Source organism: Plecotus auritus (genome assembly GCF_963455305.1).
Source record: "Plecotus auritus genome assembly, chromosome: 1".
NCBI classification, from domain to species: Eukaryota; Metazoa; Chordata; class Mammalia; order Chiroptera; family Vespertilionidae; genus Plecotus; species Plecotus auritus.
The window spans coordinates 187,767,891-187,789,706 of NC_137770.1; the positions used below are offsets into that span (position 1 = coordinate 187,767,891).

At 41.1% G+C, this 21,816-nt stretch overlaps 1 protein-coding gene across 5 annotated transcripts in view; it reads left to right on the top strand.

Annotated features, from left to right (window-relative positions):
* The first annotated feature begins 2,337 nt into the window (after positions 1 to 2,337).
* Positions 2,338 to 21,816, top strand: part of PPM1K (protein phosphatase, Mg2+/Mn2+ dependent 1K) — a 32,990-nt gene continuing 13,511 nt past the window's right edge. The window contains exons 1-4 of one of the 5 annotated variants that reach the window (XM_080661072.1): positions 2,338 to 2,418; positions 2,558 to 2,625; positions 9,650 to 10,167; positions 11,632 to 11,732. In XM_080661072.1, the coding sequence (XP_080517198.1) occupies positions 9,728 to 10,167; positions 11,632 to 11,732 (541 nt within the window). In that variant the 5' untranslated portion in view covers positions 2,338 to 2,418; positions 2,558 to 2,625; positions 9,650 to 9,727. Of the gene's footprint in view, positions 2,626 to 2,953; positions 3,044 to 3,097; positions 3,307 to 9,649; positions 10,168 to 11,631; positions 11,733 to 21,816 lie in introns of those variants that run through there. The other 4 variants (XM_080661071.1, XM_080661070.1, XM_080661074.1 and 1 more) reach the window with 4 other exon arrangements.

Sequence of the window (21,816 nt, forward strand, 5' to 3'; positions counted from 1 at the left end):
TTCAATTCTGGTCCGGAGTACATACCTCAGGTGCAGGCTCGATTCCTGGCCCTGGTCGAGGTTCATGCAGGAGGAAACCAATTGATGTGTCTCTCATCACATCGATGTTTTCTCTCTCTGTTTCTCTCCCTTCAACTCTCTCTGAAAATAATCAATGGAAAAATATCCTTGGGTGTGGATTAAGAACAACAACAACAAAGATGTAGCAAAGTCATGATGTTCTCAAACTCTGAGCATTGCAAGTGCTTAAAAAGGTCAAAATGCCAAATATAATAAAAAATGTTTTAAATTCTCATGTTAACAGTTCCTTGTTGTTGCCAAAAGTTTTCATATTTATGAGAGTAAAGTCCTTCATTATCTGCACCAGACTTTGATCCAAATGTTTAAGATATTGCAATGCATGGTACTACATTATTAATGAAAATATATTTTAAAAAAGGATTGTTTAATCTCACACCAAGGCCTTGCTGCGTGGGATTAAAAAAAACTTAATTGCATTAAAAACCCAGATATCAAAATGCTCCATCAAAAGAGAAGGCTATCATCAAAAGACATGTACTGGAATGTCCAAAGTAGCACTATCTCTAATAACTCCAAACTAGAAACTATCCTAACCACAACAGAAGAATGAATTCATAAATTGTGGTATATTTACAGAATGGAATGAAATGAATTAATGGAAGAATCTTATAAATAAAAAGTTGAGTAAAGAAATTAAACACAAAAGAATGCATACCTTATGGTTCTCTAAATATATACCAAGTACAAAGACAGGCAAAACTATTCTATGTTGTTGAAAGTCAGGATAGGTAATGACTGAAAGTCAGTATGATGGGGTCCCAGGCTGTTAATAATGTTCTGTTGCTTGATCTGGGTGATGGATACACAGGTGTGTTCAGATTGTGAAAATTCATTGAGTTTATACACTTGAGATATGTGTACTTTTCTGCATATGTACACATACATAAAAATACTTCAATAAAAAGTTAAAAACAGAAAGAAAATTCCAGAAAACCCATGAAATATGAATTTCATCACAATGTAATAATCCTCAATATCATTACTAGAATTTGTTTGCCATCAGTGTGAGAATCACTCTCCAAACAGATTCAAAACAGTTGTCTCAGAATCAAGATCCCAGCATGTCAAAACAAGCTAATAATTTGTCTTTAAAATCTCAAATCTGTTTTTCTCTACCTCCAGAGATATCGCCATAGTTTAAGCCAGGTCATTTTCTACCTGGCATCTCATCTGATATAGTCTCCACCCAGTCTTCCAATAGCCTGTTGTACCTGTTCTCAACCCATTAGCCAAAGCGATTTAAAATCTTAACCATATCCTTTTACTCATTTCCTTAAATGCCTCCATAGAGTCCCATTAAAGATTTCTGTCTGCCTCATCCATCTCCTGTCTTATTGCTCTCCCCTAACTCCATACTGGAGACACACTGGCCTTCGTTCTGTTCTTCCAAAATGTCAAGCTGTTCCACCTCAGGACCTTTGCTCTGCTGTTCCCTCTGCCCAGAACAATCATCACTTTCTTGGTGTCAGGACTGATTCTTTCTCATTCTTCCAGTCTCCATTTAAATGTTATCTTATAAAATTCTCTTATAACAACCCTCCCTATCTAATGTCAACCTCCTCTTATTCTCTATATCCACACCTTGTCCATTTCCTTCCTTGACATTTGTTATTTTATTTGCTTGTTTACCTGTTTGTTTATAAGGCGGCTATCATGTCTAGTTGAGCCATGGTTGTGATTGTATCTCCAGTGCTTAGCACAGTCCCTGGCATACAAACAATCCTAGATAAACAAATACTTGTCGAATGAATGAGACATTCCCAAGGGATCACATGATGACTTCTCTTACGGAGGACGCTGCACTGTGAATTTTTCAAATAATAACAATGAACCAGATGCCTTTCAAGCGCCCTTGCCCAGGCAAAGAGTTAGTATTCCGTTTTCGGCTTCCTAGTTGTCGCAACCAACGCCCCTTTCCCCCTAGCGACACCCACACGGCTCCTGGTGGTCGCCTCTCACTTGGTACAGTATCCCGACCCCACCCACCACCGAGGCGGCTCCTCATTGGCCGGTGCGCCAAGGCCTTGCTGAGTGGGATGTCACCGCGAGCTGCTATTGGCCCCAGTCGACGTCGCTCTAGAGTGCACGGCTTCCCGGGGCAGCCAAGTGAAATTGCAGTGGTGGAGAGGCTCGTTCCCATCGGAATCTGTGATTGGTGGTCTGGGTGTCAGGCGCACCGCCTCCCCAAGCGAGGATTGGCCGGAGCTGCGTCAGTCAATGCGAACAGACTTCCCCCCTCTCCAGCTGGCCCCCAGCGGGCAACGCATTCTCCAGAATTTTCAGCAGAAGAGCCAGTGGCTGTTCTGCTTGTTCCAAAGATCAGAAACATCGGAGAAGGCAATTTTATTTACCAACCAAGAAAGCCCCTCCCCCGACCTCGTTAGCTAATTAAACATTTTCCAGGCACATAACCATCACGAGGTAAGAGCTTAGAGAGTGCACTTCACTTATTTGATAGCCTTTTTATTTTTTATAGGCTGGGTCCGCTCCCACCGCTCCCGGACCGCGGACTGGAGAGTTAACGGGGCAGCGTTCCCCAGGGAGGTAAGGAGAAATACAAGTTTCGGTTCCTCACTCCCCTCGGTCCGAGCCCCACGGTCAGTGCCTGTGTTTTCTGCGCGGCTTTTTTTTTTCCTTTCGAGGTCGGAAGCCGCAGGGCCCACCCGGCTGCACCGCGGGCAGCGGCAGTTTCCTGTCGAGACCCCGGGCTCTGCCTTGACTTTGACCGCTGGCTGCAGGAGCCAGGAGCGCAAGTGCGGTGGGCCGAGTCGGAGGGAGGATGAGACCGCCGAAGGGCCGGTAGGAGGGAGGCTAGGGCAGCCCGCACGCTTGTCCCTACAACGAGGCCCCGAGTCGCTCCACCCGAACCCCGGACGCGAGGGTGCTGCAGGGATCAGCGCCGCGCTGTTCTTGCAGCTGCGGCCGGGGAGAGTGAGACGTGGGCGACACCCGAGCTCTGCAGGTGGGGAGGGTGGTTGGGAGGCGGCGGAAGGGGAAACCCAGCCACCTGCCTTGCGGCGCGGGCGGGAGGGTGCGCTTTCTGCCGAGGATCACACTGGACTCTTACCTGTCACGGCCAGCGGGCCGAGCTCCTGATCCTGAACCGCGCGAGGGCGAGCTTTTCAGGGGCTCGGAATAGAGAAGGATGCAGAGCCTTTGTTGGTGACGATGTGAAGACGTGGATTTTGCTTTGCCGGGAGAGCGCTGTAATCTCAAGGCCTTGTGGTTGGTGATGTCTGTTTTAGCTGCCGCTTTCTGCAGATTAGAGATTTCATAGGCGGTGATAAAGACCGAGACGACGGTGGACATAGCCAGGGAATTTGGAGTTTCTGAAGCCCCATTGGCTTTCCTGTGGAAAGCTTTAGGCTGGAAAGATGCAACACGGCCTAGTAGTCCTTTTTACCCTCCGTCAGTGCGGTGGAAACCTGTGGTTTCAGAATAAGCGAACACTAAAACGACAGGTCATAATTGTCCTGAAAAACAGCAATGGTTTAGTTGTATTCTAGGAAAAGGACAGATGCACCTCTGTGATAAAGTATTTAGGAATATAAAGTATTGGGTAGTGAGATCTTACTAATGATTTTTTTTTTTTTTTTCAATGTTAAATCACTCATTGTTGACCACTAACACAGGCACTTCCCTTGACTGGGCTCTTAGAGAAGAGGAAAGGAGAGGGGAGAGGTGCTAGGGATGTAAAGGAAAATTCTCCAATGGAGTATAAAGGTGCAGGTTTGAAATAGTCTGTGAGCTGTATCCACATTAACTAAAATGTTTTAAGTGATATCAGTGGAATTAGAATAATGAGTACTTTTCACTGCTCCCCTGTTCTTTTCTTTATTCACACATCTAAACACAGGCTCCCATCACACCTAAGGGGAATCATATGAGTTTCTGTTGTTTTTTTCCCTTGTGTAAACTAGTCAGTTTTCTTTTCCTTCCTCCTAGCCGGGGTACTGATGAAGAATATTAGACTCCAAATTTTCTGAAATACATTCTGGAGGGGTCCATACCATTTGAATTTATTGGGATGCATTGTTTGTTTTTAAAAAGTTGATAAAAATATTTGGCTTAAGAATATTAAAATTACCTGGTGTTTCCATTATGGAAGGTACTGATGTAAATATGCCTGAGTACCACCACTTTATAATGGGCAGCTATGAATATTTAGAAATATTTTTGCTGGAAGGGTAAATCTCAGCAGGTTTGAGTAGTACTAATTCTTAGACCTCCTGACTAATTTTGGCATGGACTTAAAAGGACAACATAAACTGCCCTTTTGACCCGCTTCCAGCAGTCAAGAGCAGTTTAACACAAAGCCCAAGTGCACTCTCCTGCCAGAGAAAGTGCCTTCCTTCTCCAGAAATAAACTTGGACAGCTCTGAGGTGTTTAAGCCATTGAGGGTTTGTAAAATGAAGCGTAGAATTGGCACAGCTATCTTGCAGCAGTATGTGTGGCTTTTCTTCACACCCCCTTTTGTTTTTAAATCAAATACAGTATGTACTTCTGAAGTTTACTACAAGCTAAATGTGTTTTTTGTCATGCCTGATGCTTATCACATGAGATTTCCTACTTTCAGGACGTGGGCTTTCACCAGCGATTTTATGTAGAATTTCTATGCCTCTTACTTACTTTTTATGCCTTTGCTGAGAATCCCCTCCATCCACCTCCTCCCAGCCCCAGTCAGAAGTGTTAAACTAGGGGACAACTTTTTTCACTATTCAGAGTTCAGTGACAGATGATCAGATTAGCTAGTTAAAGCATTGAGGAAGAGGAAGATGGAGTAGGCCTGGTCACACAAATCAATTTGAAAATGATAAAAAAGGAAAGTACTTTCAGTTTATTTATTGACAATATGTAGAATATATAGGGTTGTCTGTGTGTGTGTGTGTGTGTGTGTGTGTGAATTTATTTATTTATTTTTTATTTATTTATTTTTTTAAAATATATTTTATTGATATTTTTACAGAGAGGAAGGGAGAGGGATAGAGAGTTTGAAACATCGATGAGAGAGAAACATCGATCAGCTGCCTCCTGCACACCTCCTACTGGGGATGTGCCCGCAACCCAGGTACATGCCCTTGACCGGAATCGAACCTGGGACCTTTCAGTCCGCAGGCTGACGCTCTATCCACTGAGCCAAACCGGTTTCGGCGTGTGTGTGTGTGAATTTAAAAAAAAATTCATGTGATTAAAGTAGATCTGTGAGCTATACATTTTCGTTTTGATTGGGAAATGAAAAGGAATTTGGAAAACAGTTTGGTCTAAGTGGAAGATTGATTTTTCCTCCCTTTTGGTATATGATGATCAATGAAGTTTATGTTGCTTATATAAATAACATCTGTTATGTAGCTGGGTCCAATCAAGTTATTTACCTTTATTTTCTTGCTTAGCATAGTTTTTACATTTTATTTTTGCTAGTAGAATATGATGTGTATAATTATGTTTTCTTGTGCTCTTAGTCCATATAATGCTGTGACATTTTTGTGTCCTCAAATGGCTTTCAAGCAGAATTACTTCTGCCCTTTGAGCCTTTTGGATGACTTTTACTTTCAAAGATTGAATATAATGTTAAAATGGTTTATAGAAATAAGCTAGCCTTGATTTTCAATTGGAAGATTGGCATAAATGATTCCTGAATAACTTTTTTAGTTAGCAGAATAATAAGTACATGCTGGTTTATAATTGCTGAACTGACAATAAAAATATTTCTTAAGTGTTTGTCAGTTTGCTCTCCACTCTTTTCATTGTAAAGAACACTGATTTTTTTTAAAAAAGAAAGAAACACTGCTTTTTTTTTAGGTTCTTTTGTGTTTTTTGCATCATAAGTTCTACTCTCTTGCCTGATAATTGGTACATAGAATTTTCCTTGGGCAGCTGGAGAGCTGTTGGCTGATTCCTAGTTTGAAGCAATGGAGGAAACTTCTTGATGTTCAGGGTTAGTTCAAAGTTGTTACTTAGCTTGGGAACACAGGTCCTCTTTGAATTGTTTCCTTGGGAATATGTGGGAGATTAGTATGACTTAGTTATTGCCTATGGAAAAGAGGATGGAACCACTTCTTAGACAAAGTTTCCTGCTTGCATAATTGATGCTGACCTAGTTATGTAAACTTGCTATATATTTGCCTGACATTTCATCTATGCCAAATGCTTCTCTATGACTATTCTGCTTACTTTCTGAGATGCTTGTGCAGATAATAAATGAGGAAGGAGGCCAATATGATGATTGATTTTAATATATGTGGGCATAAAGAAACAACCAAATTTGTTTTTTGTTTTGTTTTTGTTAATCCTCACTGAGCATATTTTTTCCATTGATTTTTAGAGAGAGGAGAGAGAGAGAGAGAGATTGGTTGCCTTCCACAGGTGCCTCTGGGGTGGAGATCAAACCTGTAATCCAGGTATGTTCTCTTGACAGGTAACCCAACCCGAGACCCTTCTGTGCATGGGTAAACGCTCTAACCACCGAGCCCCAGCCAGGCCCCAATTTGCATTTTATTTCATTCTTTAATAATGTTTTCAGTGGATATTTGTTCCCTGCTGAGAATGCAGCTGTTTTATTTTAATTTTTTTATATTTGGAAGATAGAGAAAGGGGGGACAAGAGTATCCCATAAAAACTGCAGAATAACTTTATTCAATATTGTTTGTAATTTTAGAATTCTTGTTTGAAGTAGGTGCATAAGACTGCAAAATGGCCTAAGGCTGAATATAGCATACATGCTTTCAGACTGATACCAAAAGAGTACTTTGCTAATATTTCGTGCACTCTTCAAAATGAATGAGTTTGCTCATCAACGCACTTAAAGTTTTTACTTTTTTCTAGATGTAATAAAGGTGCTTTGTGAATTATCTCTACCAATAAGTAGTACTTAGTTCTCTTACTTGCTAGATTGTATTATAGTTTGACATTTCCCCAAAAGTCATCACCTTTATTTGACAGTTATTGTAGCTGAATAAAATATAACCTTCAATGAGAAGTGAAGGAATAAATACCTCTTCTTTTGTAATGGAATGTGTTACTTCTCTTAGATACTTGATAACCAGAGGTGCTGTCTCCACCACCTAAATACATTGTCATAAAAGAAGTGAATTCCAGTCTTTTATACATGATTAGAGGCCCGGTGCATGAAATTTGTGCACGGGTGGGGGTGTCCCTCAGCTCAGCCTGCACCCTCTCCAATCTGGGACCCCCCGAGGGATGTCCGACTGCCCGTTTAGGCACGATCCCGGTAGGATCGGGCCTAAACGGGCAGTCGGACAACCCTCTCACAATCCAGGACTGCTGGCTCCCAACTGCTCACCTGCCTGCCTTCCTGATTGCCCCTAACTGCTTCTGCCTGCCAGCCTGATCATCCCCTAACCACTCCCCTGCCAGCCTGATTGATGCCTAACTGCTCCCCTGCCAGCCTGATTGCACCTAACTGCCCTCCCCTGCAGGCCTGGTCACCCCCAACTGCCCTCCCTTGCAGGCCTGGTCCCCCCCAACTGCCCTCCCTTGCAGGCCTGGTCCCTCCCAACTGACCTCCCCTGCTGGTCTGATCACCCACAACTGCCCTCCCCTGCCGGCCATCTTGTGGTGGCCATCTTGTGTCCACATGGGAGCAGCCATCTTTGACCACATGGGGGCAGCCATCTTGTGTGTTGGAGTGACAGTCAATTTGCATATTACTCTTTTATTAGATAGGATATCAGCTAAAAGGCCAAGAAGGAATGGCCTTCTAAGTCTTTTATGATAACACTAGAGGCCCAGTGCACGACATTTGTACACTGAAGGGGGAGAAGGGTCCTCAGCCCAGCCTGTACCCTTTAGCAGTCCGGGAGCCCTTGGGGGATGTCCTACTGATGGCTTAGGGCTTAGGCCCACTCCCTGTGGGGAGCGGGCCTTCAGTTGGACATCCTTAGTGCTGCCGGGAGGCGGGAGAGGCTCCTGCCACCACTGCTGTGCTTGCCAGCCATCAGCCCGGCTTGTGGCTGAGCAGCGCTCCCCTTGTGGGAGCGCACTGACCACCAGGGGCAGCTCCTGTGTTGAGCATCTGCCCCCTGGTGGTCAGTGTGCGTCATAGTGACCAGTCATTCTGCAGTTCGGTCGATTTGCATATTACTCTTTTATTATACAGGATTCGTTGTTGGGGGGTGTGTTTTGTCTTTATTCTAAATACTATGACCTCAGAGCTCATGTCTTTCATTGCTTAAATACCTAAGGGTGTTCTTTGGAACCTCTTTCTTTCCTTTTACTGCTTTACTCACTGAAAGGGGTAATGGCCCTTCCCATACATAGCTACACTGATTTCCAAAAATTTATTTGAAAATGATTTTTTGAAATCTGTAAACACATTTTCTTATAGATTCACTCAACTGGGCTTGTTTTTATTGTGTATGTTTGTGCCTTTTGGGGAAATCTATTTTTTCAAACTCATTTTTTATTGTGAAATTATTCAGACATACAATTGAGAATAATATAACATCTGTATACCCTCCATTGCCATGATTAAATCTTAACTTCATGCTATGTTTTCAATTAATAAAATAACAGAACAAAGTACGATGGAGATGGATTTCTGCTTAGAACTTGTTTTGTATGGAAAACTGCCAGAAACAGCTCTTCCTGCTAGGGTATATGAATTCCCCCTGTCCATACCCGGAGGAAGTTTTAGGATTAGCTTTGGGACAGAGTCCAGAAGTGGGGGTGCAGAATAATCATCTCAAAGGAATGTTATTTAGTCCCTGGTGCTGTCTCCTGCTGTAGTTGCAGGCATGAGTGTGGGTGGGCTCCTGGGGCTGTGTGAGGGGAGAGCCACAACTGTTAATGTAAATGCACAGATCAGTTGCTCATAAATCAGGGTTGCTGGTCACAAATGTATGTGCCTCAATCCCGAGATCACACACCTTCCCTGGGGGTGTCTACCACAAAGGGAAACATCAGAACTGGCTTATCCTGTGCCTCTGGGAGTGTTTGCATGAACCAGTGTACATATGCTAAGTTTAGTAAATGGAGAAATCTTGAAACATAACAAAGTTTAGATCCTAAGTGTGTCTTTGCTGAGACTGGGACACTCTTTGGGTACAGAACTATCATAAACATTCGATTAACCAGTTACTTTTTCTTCTCGTATTTCTATCTCAAAGTTTGTAAGAAACTTTGTTAGTAATATTTGTCCCTTTTCTTCAGAGCAATGGAGTTAATAAAGGGAAGAATATTTATTTATACCTGTATCCTATATTCCTGCTACTTAAAGTGTCAGCCTGCTGGACCAGGCAGGCATCCCAGGGAGCTGGTTAGAAATGTGGCCCCCACGCACACAGACTGAGTCAGTGCGTTTTAACTAGATCCCAAGGTGATTGTAGGTTAAAGCTTGATTCTATATGATATGTGCACATTGTCAAATTTTTATAGAAGTTAAACTCTGAATGGGGTAAACAGTGGGTCATTTTTGGTCCACTATCCTTAGAAGTTTGCTGTTAGGTGCCACATTCTTTAATGCCTTCATTTTTGGTAATCTCTAATAATATATCAGTTACGTTCAAAATTGCTGATGGAGTCTCTCTCTCTCACTTTCTTTTCATTTAGTTGCATCATTTTTCTTGAAGACATTCCATTATTGTTCATTGACCTTTCCCTGACTACTGAGTCGTTTGGATTTGAGTTATGTCAACAGCTGCTTTAATTACTTTGGTTAGAAGTGGTGGGAACCAGGTGAGAAGGAGAGTGCTGCTAAGCTCCCGCCTGCTGCAGGATGACCGGCGGGTGACACCCACATGCCACAGCTCCACTTCAGAGCCCAGGTGTTCTCGGTTTGACCCAGATGGTAGTGGGCGTCCAGCCACCTGGGATAATTTTGGGATCTGGGATAACCGCATTGATGAGCCAATTCTGCTACCGCCCAGCATTAAGTATGGCAAGCCAATACCCAAAATCAGCTTGGAAAAGGTGGGCTGTGCCTCACAGATTGGCAAACGGAAAGAGAATGAAGATAGATTTGACTTTGCTCAGCTGACCGATGAGGTCCTGTATTTTGCTGTTTATGATGGACATGGTGGGCCTGCAGCTGCTGATTTCTGTCACACCCACATGGAGAAATGCATCATGTACGTACAGTGATTTTCACTCTTGAATTTGCAGTTTGCCTTTATGTTTAAACTTTAACCTTTTGGCTAAGATGTTCAGTCTTCATGTAGTTATTTGAGTGGTTTTATAATTGTTTCATGAACAAGAACTAGCTTAAGCATACCATTTATTACTGATGACTATTACCATTTCAGAAATATATGTTTTAACAACTTCCCTGGTGATAGCATTGACCATGTTAAATAACAAAAATTCAACAGAGCAAATTTTAAATATCTAATTGGCTTTATTGAGCGATTCCTGAAGCTAGCATCCCATCTAGCAAATAGGAAAGGTGCTCCCAGGAGCTTGACCAAATGGAAGGCTTTTGTGGGCAGAGGGGAAAAGGGATAAGGAAAGAGCAGGTTACTTCTTCCTCTGACTAATGGAAAGAGCCTATATGGCAGGTTACCTCATTTGTGCTAACCAGAAAATTCCAGACTGACCAGTTAAGATCATTATTCCTGGGAAAGGTTGGAACTGCAATTGACATAGGTATTAAGCCTTGTTTTGGTGATGTGGGCTTAGTCACAAGTGACTCCATTTTAGGCCTATTGTTTCTTTTAACAGCCAGAATTCATGGTACTTGATTTGTGATTATTTCAAGTGAATTAACATGTAAGAACCAATCAGAAGCCTTTTACTACTCCATGGCACCTAGTGCTTCAATAAATAGTAATTATACTCCCAAGTGGCATGAATAGCTTTGAACACTTGTTGAAATTAGCTTTAGAGAATTGGCATTAGTATGGGGAAATGCATTTAATGTGGGTGTTTTGGAGCCCTTTACATAGTTCATTTAATGCAGTTAGTATAATGTATTTTTGAAGCTCACACTACTGCTAGCATTAAAAGGGGGAAACATGTGACAGAGTTGTGGCTATGACTATTTCTTGTCTTCCTGTGTATAGTTGTTCATACTGTTCATTAGTTGATTTAAGCATATTTTGCCTTATTCTGCAGAAGAACTCAGTGACTTAATAAGAAAGAACTTGACCTTTCAGGGTAGTAGGAGATGTATGAGGCTTAGTATGAGATGTATGAGGCTGCTGCTGGTGTAACATGGTTACTATTTTACAGCAAACTTATTTTTGATACATAGAGTACACTCTAAAATAAAAAGAAGCATAGAATAATAAATCCATTAACAGTTGTTTATTATCATTATCAAGTATTATGTACTGTACACACTAGTAATTGTAGGTGCAGTAATGGTTAATCTTTCAATATGGGAGCTTGGACTTTTATTTTAGTGTCCTTAGAGGCTTTATCACTTTGCCTCTCACCTAGGAGACACTTAACGAGCCCCTGAGAGGCAAGCCATGGAGGTCCATTGTAGGGAGTGACTGCTAGCTAGAATGACCTGAAGGAGAGGAGATGAGAGGAAGAGGAGACAACTATTGTAAAATGATTTTTTGGGGCTCTTTTTTTCCCTCTCCACAAAGGGATTTGCTTCCTAAGGAGAAGAACTTGGAAACCGTGTTGACCTTGGCTTTTCTAGAAATAGATAAAGCCTTTGGGAATCATGCCCATCTGTCTGCTGATGGTAAGTAAAACAATCACATTCCTTACTGTCCTGGGGAAAATCTGGATAAAATGGAAACAATTTAAGTTCTTTAGGGGTGGGAATTTTAATGGAACTTTATTTGTAAAATTTTTTATGTGGAAAATGATTTTATATTAAGAACCACTTTAAATGCTGTTTGGAATTCAAACTAATGATAGTACCTCAGTTTTAAATGAAATATGTATACTGGAGAATTTTTCGGAAATTGAAGCTTCAAAATGGTTCTGATAATGAATTTCAACTTTAAAATATTTTTAAAATCTTTTATCTGTTTGCACATTTTATGGACAACATATCCATACTATGAGAGGGACTATTATTTTGGCTTAGATGAATCTGATGAACAAATAATTGAAATACACTACATAGTAATCTCATCTAGTCAGGACAGTTACTGGTCAGGCAAGGAGAAAATAGCTAATTGGTCCTAGACAGGAAAGGACACTGACTAGCACATATTACTTTGTATAATTGGAATGAAGATATTTTTTCTCCTCCTTCTTAAAAAAACTTGATTTTGTAGCTTTCCTGTTGTAACTAGTGATATTTTGTTTTTGTGTTAAACACAAGGTGAATTTAAAATTTTGTGTGCTGCTTGTTCTTAAATATTGAAAGTATGTAAATGTTTCTGATTTTGACTAAATTTATCAAAACCATTTCAGAAAACATAGTTAATGTTTACTAGTTAGCCGGCTCCCATAGTTTTTGCTTATAAAGTTAATCTCGAAAACTTCTGCAACAACTATATAAATGTATGCATATAGAATGAAAATGAATCATGCAATAATATTAATTTATGTTTGGTTCATCCTTTTGTTTAAAGTGCACCACAGAAATGTCATTTTCACAATTTTCTGTTTGAGTGCCTGGAAATGGCAGTTCCCCCCAGTTCCAAGATAAGAAACTAAAACTGAAACCCAGGGAGACAAAGGGCAGTTGCTGGGGTTTTCCTGGCACCCACTGTGGCCTCTCTCCTGGGCATATTTAATGATGAGGATTAGAGCAAATGTCTGTAGGATGACTCATTAAGAGGATTAAAAAAAATGATATGAGCGAGAGAGAGAAAGACTGATTTGTTGTTCCACTTATTTATGCATTCATTGGTTGCTTCTTTGGGGATCAAACCCTCAACCTTGGTGTATCCGGATGGATGATGCTCTAACCAACTGACCTACCTGGCCAGGGCTTCCCCCCTCATTTTTGAGAAACTTTTCATTGTCATAAGCCTCAGAAAAGCATTAGAGTTCATCTTTGTTCAGGGATTCATTCAGGCTAATTTTCCCCTTTATTCCTTTGGACTTTTCTTCCTTCCAGGTGGTCCCTTATCTTATGAAAAATAGGGGTCAAGAGAGGGTAATTTTAGGCATAAGACTATTCTTAATGGGTAAAATATATGAAGGAACAGAGGACATTAAAACACTTTCTGATCACTTAATTTTTATAATTCTGAAAATTGGTATCCATATTGGTATGCTTTTTTCCTTCATAACCAGATTGGCTGTATCTCATACCACGATGTTTACCAGCTATGGTGCAGGTGGTGTGCCCTAGTTGTTCTATAAACAGGCAGAACTTACTGGGCAAAGTTTTCAGAAGAGAATGTTCAAGTTCAACATGGGAATGTGGACAGCAATCCAAAACATAAATTCTTCATAGGTGCAGCCAGCCCTTTTGTAAATGATCTAATCAACAAAGATGCTTAAAACAATAATATATTCAGTGTTAAGTAGAAGACCCCAGTCATTTATTTTTTTAAATATATTTTTATTGATTTCAGAGAGGAAGGAAGAGGGAGAGAGAGATAGAAATATTAATGATGAGAATCATCGATAGGCTGCCTCCTGCACACCCCCATTTGGGGATTGAGCCTGCAACTGGGGCATGTGCCCTGACCTGGAATTGAACCCAGACTTCCTGGTTAATAAGTCAATGCTCAACCATTGAGCCATGCCGGTCAGGCCCCAGTAATTTATTAAAGAATAAATTATAGCAAAAGGAAATTCAGAATTTAGGGAGAGAATTTACTTAACTTGTTGACCTTAAAAGAAACTTACTAATGATGCCTTTCTCATATAAATAAAGGTTGTTCAAAGAAATTAATTACAAAAAATGCAATCCATTTCTAATAATGAAATTAAAATGTATTTATTTAATTTAGCTCCTCTGTCACATGCGTTGAGTTAATGATCAGAACTTTCAGCCCTAGCCACGTAATTCAGTTGGTTAGAGCATCTCCTGATATGCCAAGGTTGCAAGTTTGATCCCTGGGCAAGACACGTACAAGAATCAACTGATGAATACATAAATAAGTGGAACAACAAATCCATGTTTCTCTCCCTTCATCTCTCTAAAAACAATTTTTAAAAAACTTTAATAATATTCTAAAATTTATTTTTCATTTAATGGCCATTTGTTTGCAAGTATAATGGAGCAAGTCAGAATAATGCTTAGTCTATTAAAAGAAATAAGGTCTATTATGGCATTGTTGTTTTAAATCTTATTTTGTATTTTTATAGATCAATTAGCCTGTATTTTTTAGTAAGTATTTTGAGAACAACTTTAAAATTCTTAATAACTTGCTAAAGCTTTAAAAAATAGCAAAAATTGCCAGTAGACATTTGGGGCCTATTTTATCAAATGTATTAAAGCCACGAAAAATAGAATGCTTTATGTTGTTTAATTTTTCGATTTTTGGATTAAGAAAATCCTTAGGCCATTTCAGATTTCAAAGCTATTATTTAAATTAATTTTTTTTAAGTTTTAAGTAAGAACTAAAGCAGTGTCAGTATTATAAGAGTGGGCAATATTATTTTTAAAAATATATATTTTTTGATTTCAGAAAGGAAGAGAGAGGGAGAAATAGATAGAAACACCAGCAATGAGAGAGAATCATTGATCTGCTGCCTCCTGCATACCCCCTACTAGGGATCGAGTCTGCAACCCAGGCATGTGTCCTGACCAGGAATGGAACCGTGACCTCCTGGTTCATAGGTCGATGCTCAACCACGCTGGCCGGGCGACAGTATTTTTTTTAAATCATTTTTTAAATTTTTTTATTGATTAAGGTATTACATGTGTATATATCTTCCCATTGCCCCCCACCCCCACTCCCATACATGCCTTCACCCCCCAGTGTCTTGCGTCTATTGGTTATGCTTATATGCATGCATTCAAGTCCTTTGGTTGATCTCTTATCTCCCCCACCTTCCCGCTGTAATTTGACAGTCTGTTTGATGCTTTACTGCCTCTGTATCTATCTTTTTGTTCATCAGGTTATAATGTTCCTTATTATCCATAAATGAGTGAGATCATGTGGTATTTTTCTTTCATTGCCTGGCTTATTTCATTTAGCATAATGCTCTCCAGTTCCATCCATGCTGCTGCAAATGGTAAGAATTCCTTCTTTTTTATAGCAGCATAGTAGTATTCCATTGTGTAGATGTACCATAGTTTTCTGATCCAGTCATCTGCTGACGGGTACCTAGGCTGTTTTCAAATCTTAGCTATTGTAAATTGTGCTGCTATGAACATAGGGGTGCATATATCTTTTCTGATTGGTGTTTCTAGTTTCTTAGGATATATTCCTAGAACTGGGATTACTGGGTCAAATGGGAGTTCCATTTTTAGTTTTTTGAGGGAACTCCATACTGTTCTCCACAGTGGCTGCACCAGTCTGCATTCCCACCAGCAGTGCACGAGGGTTCCTTTTTCTCCACATCCTCGCCAACACTTGTCATTTGTTGATTTGTTGATGATAGCCATTCTGACAGGTGTGAGATGGTACCGCATTGTCGTTTTGATTTGCATCTCTCGGATAATTAGTGACTTTGAGCATGTTTTCATATGTCTCTTGGCTTTCCTTCTGTCTTCTTTCGAAAAGTATCTATTTAGGTCCGTTGCCCATTTTTTTATTGGGTCGTTTATCTTCCTTTTATTAAGTTGTATGAGTTCCCTGTAAATGTTGGAGATTAAACCTTTATCAGTGATAACATTTGCAAATATGTTTTCCCATACAGTGGGGTTTCTTGTTGTTTTGTTGATGGTTTCTTTTGCTATGCAAAAGTTTTTTATTTTGATGTAGTCCCATTTGTTTATTTTCTCTTTAGTTTCAATTGCCCTAGGAGTGGTATCGGTGAAGAAATTGCTTCGGCATATGTCTGAGATTTCTCTGCCTGTGGATTCTTCTAGTATTTTTATGGTTTCCCGTCTTATGTTTAAGTCCTTTATCCATTTTGAGTTTATTTTTGTGTATGGTGTCAGTTGGTGGTCTGGTTTCATTTTTTTGCATGTATCTGTCCAATTTTCCCAACACCATTTATTGAAGACTCCATTGTATGCTCATGCCTCCTTTGTCAAATATTAATTGAACATAGTGGTTTGGGTCGATATCTGGGTTTTCTATTCTATTCCATTGGTCTATATGCCTGTTCTTGTGCCAGTACCAGGCTATTTTGAGAAAAGTGGCTTTGTAATACAGGTTGAAATCTGGTATTGAGATCCCTCCTACTTTGTTCTTCTTTCTCAGAATTGCTGTGGCTATTCGGGGTCTTTTTTTATTCCAGATGAATTTTTGGAGAGTTCTTTCTAGGTCTGTGAAATATGCCGTTGGTATTTTAATGGGGAGTGCATTGAATCTATAGATAGCTTTGGGTAGTATGGACATTTTAATGATGTTGATTCTACCAATCCATGAACACGGTATGCTCTTCCATCTATTTATGTCTTCCTCTATCTCTTTTTTCAATGTCCTGTAGTTTTCTGAGTAGAGGTCTTTTACCTCCTTGGTTAGGTTTATTCCTAAGTATCTTAATTTTTTTGGTGCGATGGTAAATGGGATTGTTTTCTTAGTCTCTCTTTCTGTAAGTTGGTGTATAGGAATGCCATAGATTTCTTGGCGTTAATATTGTATGCTGCTACATTGCCGAATTCATTTATTAAGTCTAATAATTTTTTGATGGAGTCTTTAGGGTTGTCTATGTACAGTATCATGTCATCTGCAAATAAGGATAGTTTTACTTCTTCTTTTCCAATTTGGATGCCTTTTATTTCTTCTTCTTGTCTAATAGCAATGGCTAGTACTTCCAGTACTATGTTGAACAGGAGTGGTGAGAGTGGGCATCCCTGTCTTGTTCCTGTTCTTAGGGGAAATGGTTTTAGTTTTTGCCCATTGAGTATGATGTTGGTTGTGGGTTTGTCATATATGGCTTTTATTATGTTGTGGTATGATCCTTCTATTCCCACCTTGCTGAGAGTTTTTATCAAGAAAGGGTGTTGGATTTTGTCAAATGTTTTTTCTGCATCAATTGATATGACTATGTGGTTTTTACTTTCAGTTTATGTGATGTATCACGTTTATTGATTTGCGGATATTGTACCATCCTTGCATTCCTGGGATAAATCCTACTTGGTCATGGTGTATGATCTTTCTGATGTACTGCTGGATCCGATTTGCTAGAATTTTGTTGAGGATTTTGGCATCTATGTTCATGAGGGATATTGGCCTGTAATTCTCTTTCATTGTGTTGTCTTTATCTGGTTTTGGTATTAGGGTGATGCTGGCTTCACAGAAGGAGCTTGGAAGTATTCCTTCCTCTTGAATTTTATGAAATAGTCTGAGGAGGATAGGTTTTAGTTCTTCCTTGAATGTTTGGTAAAACTCCCCTGTGAAGCTGTCTGGCCCCGGGCTTTTGTTTGCTGGAAGCTTTTTGATGACTGCTTCAATTTCTTCCATAGTCATTGGCCTATTGAGATGTTTAGATTCTTCCTGATTGAGTTTTGGAAGGTTGTATTTTTCTAGGAATATGTCCATTTCCTCGAGGTTCTCCAGTTTGTTGGAATAGAGTTGTTCATAATATTTTTTAACAATCCTTTGTATTTCTGTGGGGTCTGTTGTTATTTCTCCTCTTTCATTTCTGATTTTGTTTATTTGGGTCCTCTCTCTTTGCTTCTTGGTGAGCCTGGCGAGAAGTTCATCAATCTTGTTTATCCTTTCAAAGAACCAGCTCTTGGTTTTGTTGATCTTTTGTATTGTTTTTTTGGTCTCTATGTTGTTTATCTCTGCTCTGATCTTTATTATTTCCTTCCTTCTGCTTACACTGGGCTTTTCTTGTTGCTCTCATTCTAACTCTTTCAGTTGTAGGGTTAGATAATTTATTACCATTGTTTCTTGTTTTTTGCAGTAGGCTTGTAGAGCTATGAACTTCCCCCTCAAGACGGCTTTCGCTGTGTCCCATAGATTTTGGATTGTTGTGTTTTCATTGTCATTTGTTGCCATGATGTTTTTTATTTCTTCTTTGATCTCTCTGGTAACCCAGGCATTGTTTAATAGCATGCTATTTAGTCTCCAAGTGTTTGATTTTTTTGGATTGTTTTTATTGTAGTTGATTTCCAGTTTTATGCCATTGTGATCTGAGAAGATGCTTGATATGATTTCTATCTTCTTGAATTTGAAGAGACTTTGCCTGTGTCCTAATATGTGGTCTATCCTTGAAAATGTTCCATGTGCACTGGAGAAGAATGTATATTCTGAGCTTTGGGGTGAAATGTTCTAAAGATGTCAATTAAGTCCATCTGATCTAGTGTGTCATTTAGGGTTGCTGTTTCTTTGCTGATTTTTTGTTTAGTTGATTTATCCAGTGGTGTCATTGGGGTATTACAGTCCCCTACTATGACTGTACTGCTATCGATCTCTCCCTTGATATCTTCCAGAAGTTGTTTTATGTATTTGGGTGCTCCTGTATTGGGTGCATATATGTTTACCAGAGTTATATCTTCCTGTTGAATTGCTCCCTTTAATATTATGTAGTGGCCTTCCTTATCTCTTGTTATGGCCTTTACTTTGAGGTCTATTTTATCATATATAAGTATTGCAACCCCAGCTTTTTTCTCATTTCCATTTGCCTGAAAAATGTTTTTCCATCCCTTCACGCTTAGTCTGTGTGAATCCTTTGTTCTGAGGTGGGTCTCTTGCAGACAGCAAATATATGGGTCATGTTTTCTTATCCATTCAGCTACTCTATGTCTTTTGATTGGTGCATTTAATCCATTTACGTTTAATGTTATTATTGACAAGTACATGTTTGTTGTTATATTTTTCCTTAATGTTTGTGTTTCTTCTTGCCTTTCTCTTTCTTCTTTTTACAGCAGTCCCTTTAGCATTTCTTGCATTGTTGGTTTGGTAGTGATAAACTCTCTTAATCCTTTTTTTGTCTGTGAAGCTCCTGATTCCACCTTCAATTTTGAATGATAGCCTTGCTGGGTATAGTATTCTTTGGTTTAGTCCCTTGCTTTGCATCACTTTGTAAATTTCATTCCATTCCCTTCTGGCCTGGAGTGTTTCTGTTGAGAATTCCATTGATATTCTAATAGGAGAACCCTTGTAGGTAACTTTCTGTCTCTCTCTGGCAGCCTTTAAGATTCTTACTTTGTCGTTGGTGTTTGCCAGTTTAATTATGATGTGTCTTGGTGTCGGTCTTTTGGGGTTCATCTTGTTTGGGAGTCTGTGCTTCTTGGACTTGCATGGTTTTTTTCTTGCCAGTATCAGGGAAGTTTTCTGTCATTATTTCTTCAAACAGGTTTTCTATTCCTTGCTTCTCTTCCTCTCCTTCTGGTATCCCTATTATGGGAATATTGTTTCGTTTTGTGTTGTCCCAAAGCTCCCTTAGGCTCTCCTCTTGCTTTTTAAGTCTTCTTTCCAGTTGCTGCTGTGTTTGTGTGTTTTTTCCTACCTTGTCTTCTAATTCGCTGATGCAGTCTTCAGCCTCTTCTAGTCTGCTGTTTAAGCTTTCCATTGTGTTCTTTATTGCAGCTATGTCGTTCTTAATCTCCTCTTGGTTCCTTTTCATGTTGTCGACATTCTCATTCAGCTCCTTATAATTCTCATTAAGTTGTGTGTATTTGTCATCCAGCCATTTAAACATCTTTATAACCATTACTCTGAATTCTTTCTCTGATAAGCTGCTAGCCTCAATTTCATTTAACTCCCTTTCTGGTGATTACTCTTTTTCTTTCCTTTGGGGATTGCTTTTTTGTCTTCCCATGTTTTCCTGTAATGTTTTAATTGTAGATCCAATTGCTTTGCTACCCAGGTTCTTTTGGGGATGGTGCTACTGGTGTAATCTCTCAGGTCTCCTGGACTTGGTAATCTAGTGTAGCTCCCTACTTGAGCTATTTGGGTTCTCTTGATGTAGGCCTGTGAGCTTGAGAGGCACAACTGTGGTGTCTAGAAGTCAGCATCCGTGGAGGGGAGTGTCCCAATTTTTGCTGACTTGCACCCTTAATTGAAATCACGTGTGCCCAGCGGGGACTCACAGTGGCACCCAGAAACCATCTGTTGGGATGATGGGCTCAGGGGGCCTGCACTCTGGAAAGGCATGACTGTGGTGTCCAGAGTTCTGTAGTTGTGGGGTGGACAGACTCACCTTTTGCTGCTGAACCTGTGGTGGATAGGTGCTCACTCCCAGTGGTGGCTCACAGGGGCACCTGCAGTACGTTTGCCTGCGAGGCACACTAAAGCACTCTGAAGGGCCCTGGCAGTGTAGCCTTGTAATTGAGGCGTCTGTGGGCAGGTATCCAGGATGAGTGAATTCAGAATTTCTACTGCCAGGGGCGGGAGCGGGCGGGGGCGGGAAGTGTGCCCCTGTTTTCCCAAGATCACATCCAGGGAGAGCTCCCAGTGGCTCCCAAGAGCACCCTGTGGGTAGATGGGCTCAGGGTGCCTGCCTGTTGGAAATTCGCATCTGTGGAGGTGCATTTGCCGAGGCAGAGCTCTGACACACTCTGAGGGGTCTTGGTACTGAGGTTGAACAGCTGGGGTGAATGTGGGCAGTTATTCAGGAAGAGGGAATTCAGAATTTCTACTAAGGGGCAGCGTGCCCTTGTCTGTGCAGAATCACACCCAGCAGAGTCTCACAGCTGCTCCCCCAAGTGCGCTGTGGATAGATGGGTTCAGGGGTCCTGCTCCTTGGAAATGCACGCATATGGAGGTGCCTTTGCCTGCGCAGAGCTCTGAGGCACTCTGAGGGGCCCTGGCACTGAAGTTGCACAGCTGGGGTGTCCGTGGGCAGTTATTCAGGAAGAGAGAGAGCAGAATTTCTACTGCAGGGCCGCGCACGCTTGTCTGTACAAAATCACACCCATGGGGGCTCCCAGTGGCTCCCAGGCGCTGCCTACGGAGTGGAGTGCCCTGGATGCCTGTGCGCTGGAAACTCTCTAATGTGTTGTCTGGAGTTCTGCCGCTGGGGAGGGGGAGGATGCACTTACTGCTGCCGAGCGGTGCACCTTTGGAGGTGGAGGTCCCAGGGTCCGCAGGTCTGCGGGTGCGGCAGCAGGGTTTTGGCTGGAGTGGCTGCTGGGTCGCGGGGCAGTTCCAAGGCCTGTCTGGTTGGTGGTGCTGATGAGTTCCTACAGAAGGCCGTTCTCCCCTTCAAGATGGCGTGGGCTACGTGCCAGAGTCCCGCAGTTCGGGGAGTGCCTGCAGCGGTGGTAGTCTCTCCCTGTCCAAGAGAGCCTGGTCTGCCAGTCCCTGCTGCTCCTGCGAGATTTAACTCCCTTACTCACACACACCACACACATCCACACACTCTCCTATTATCCCCTCACTCACTCACTTCCTCTCCCTCACTTCTGTCCTGCCAGCCGCCATCTTCAAGAACTCTATTTTAAAAAAAATATATTTTATTGATTTTTTACAGAGAGGAAGGGAGAGGGATAGAGAGTTAGAAACATCGATCAGTTGCCTCCTGCACACCCCGTACTGGGGATGTGCCCACAACCAAGGTACATGCCCTTGACCAGAATTGAACCTGGGAACCTTGAGTCCTTAGGCTGACACTCTATCTTCTGAGCCAAACCGGTTAGGGCAGGACAGTATTCTTTTCAACATAAATATGGGTAGGACCTGTATTAGTTATATAAAATTGTGAAGTAATTGCAGTTTGCCCTCTCCAGTTTCTTTCACCTTTTCTTTTAGCATCAGCCCCATTTTCTCCTTTAATGCTTCCTGTGAGTAGCTTGCAGGTGGGGACCATGCTTATTCCGGGTTGACTTTCCATTGTTTAGGACC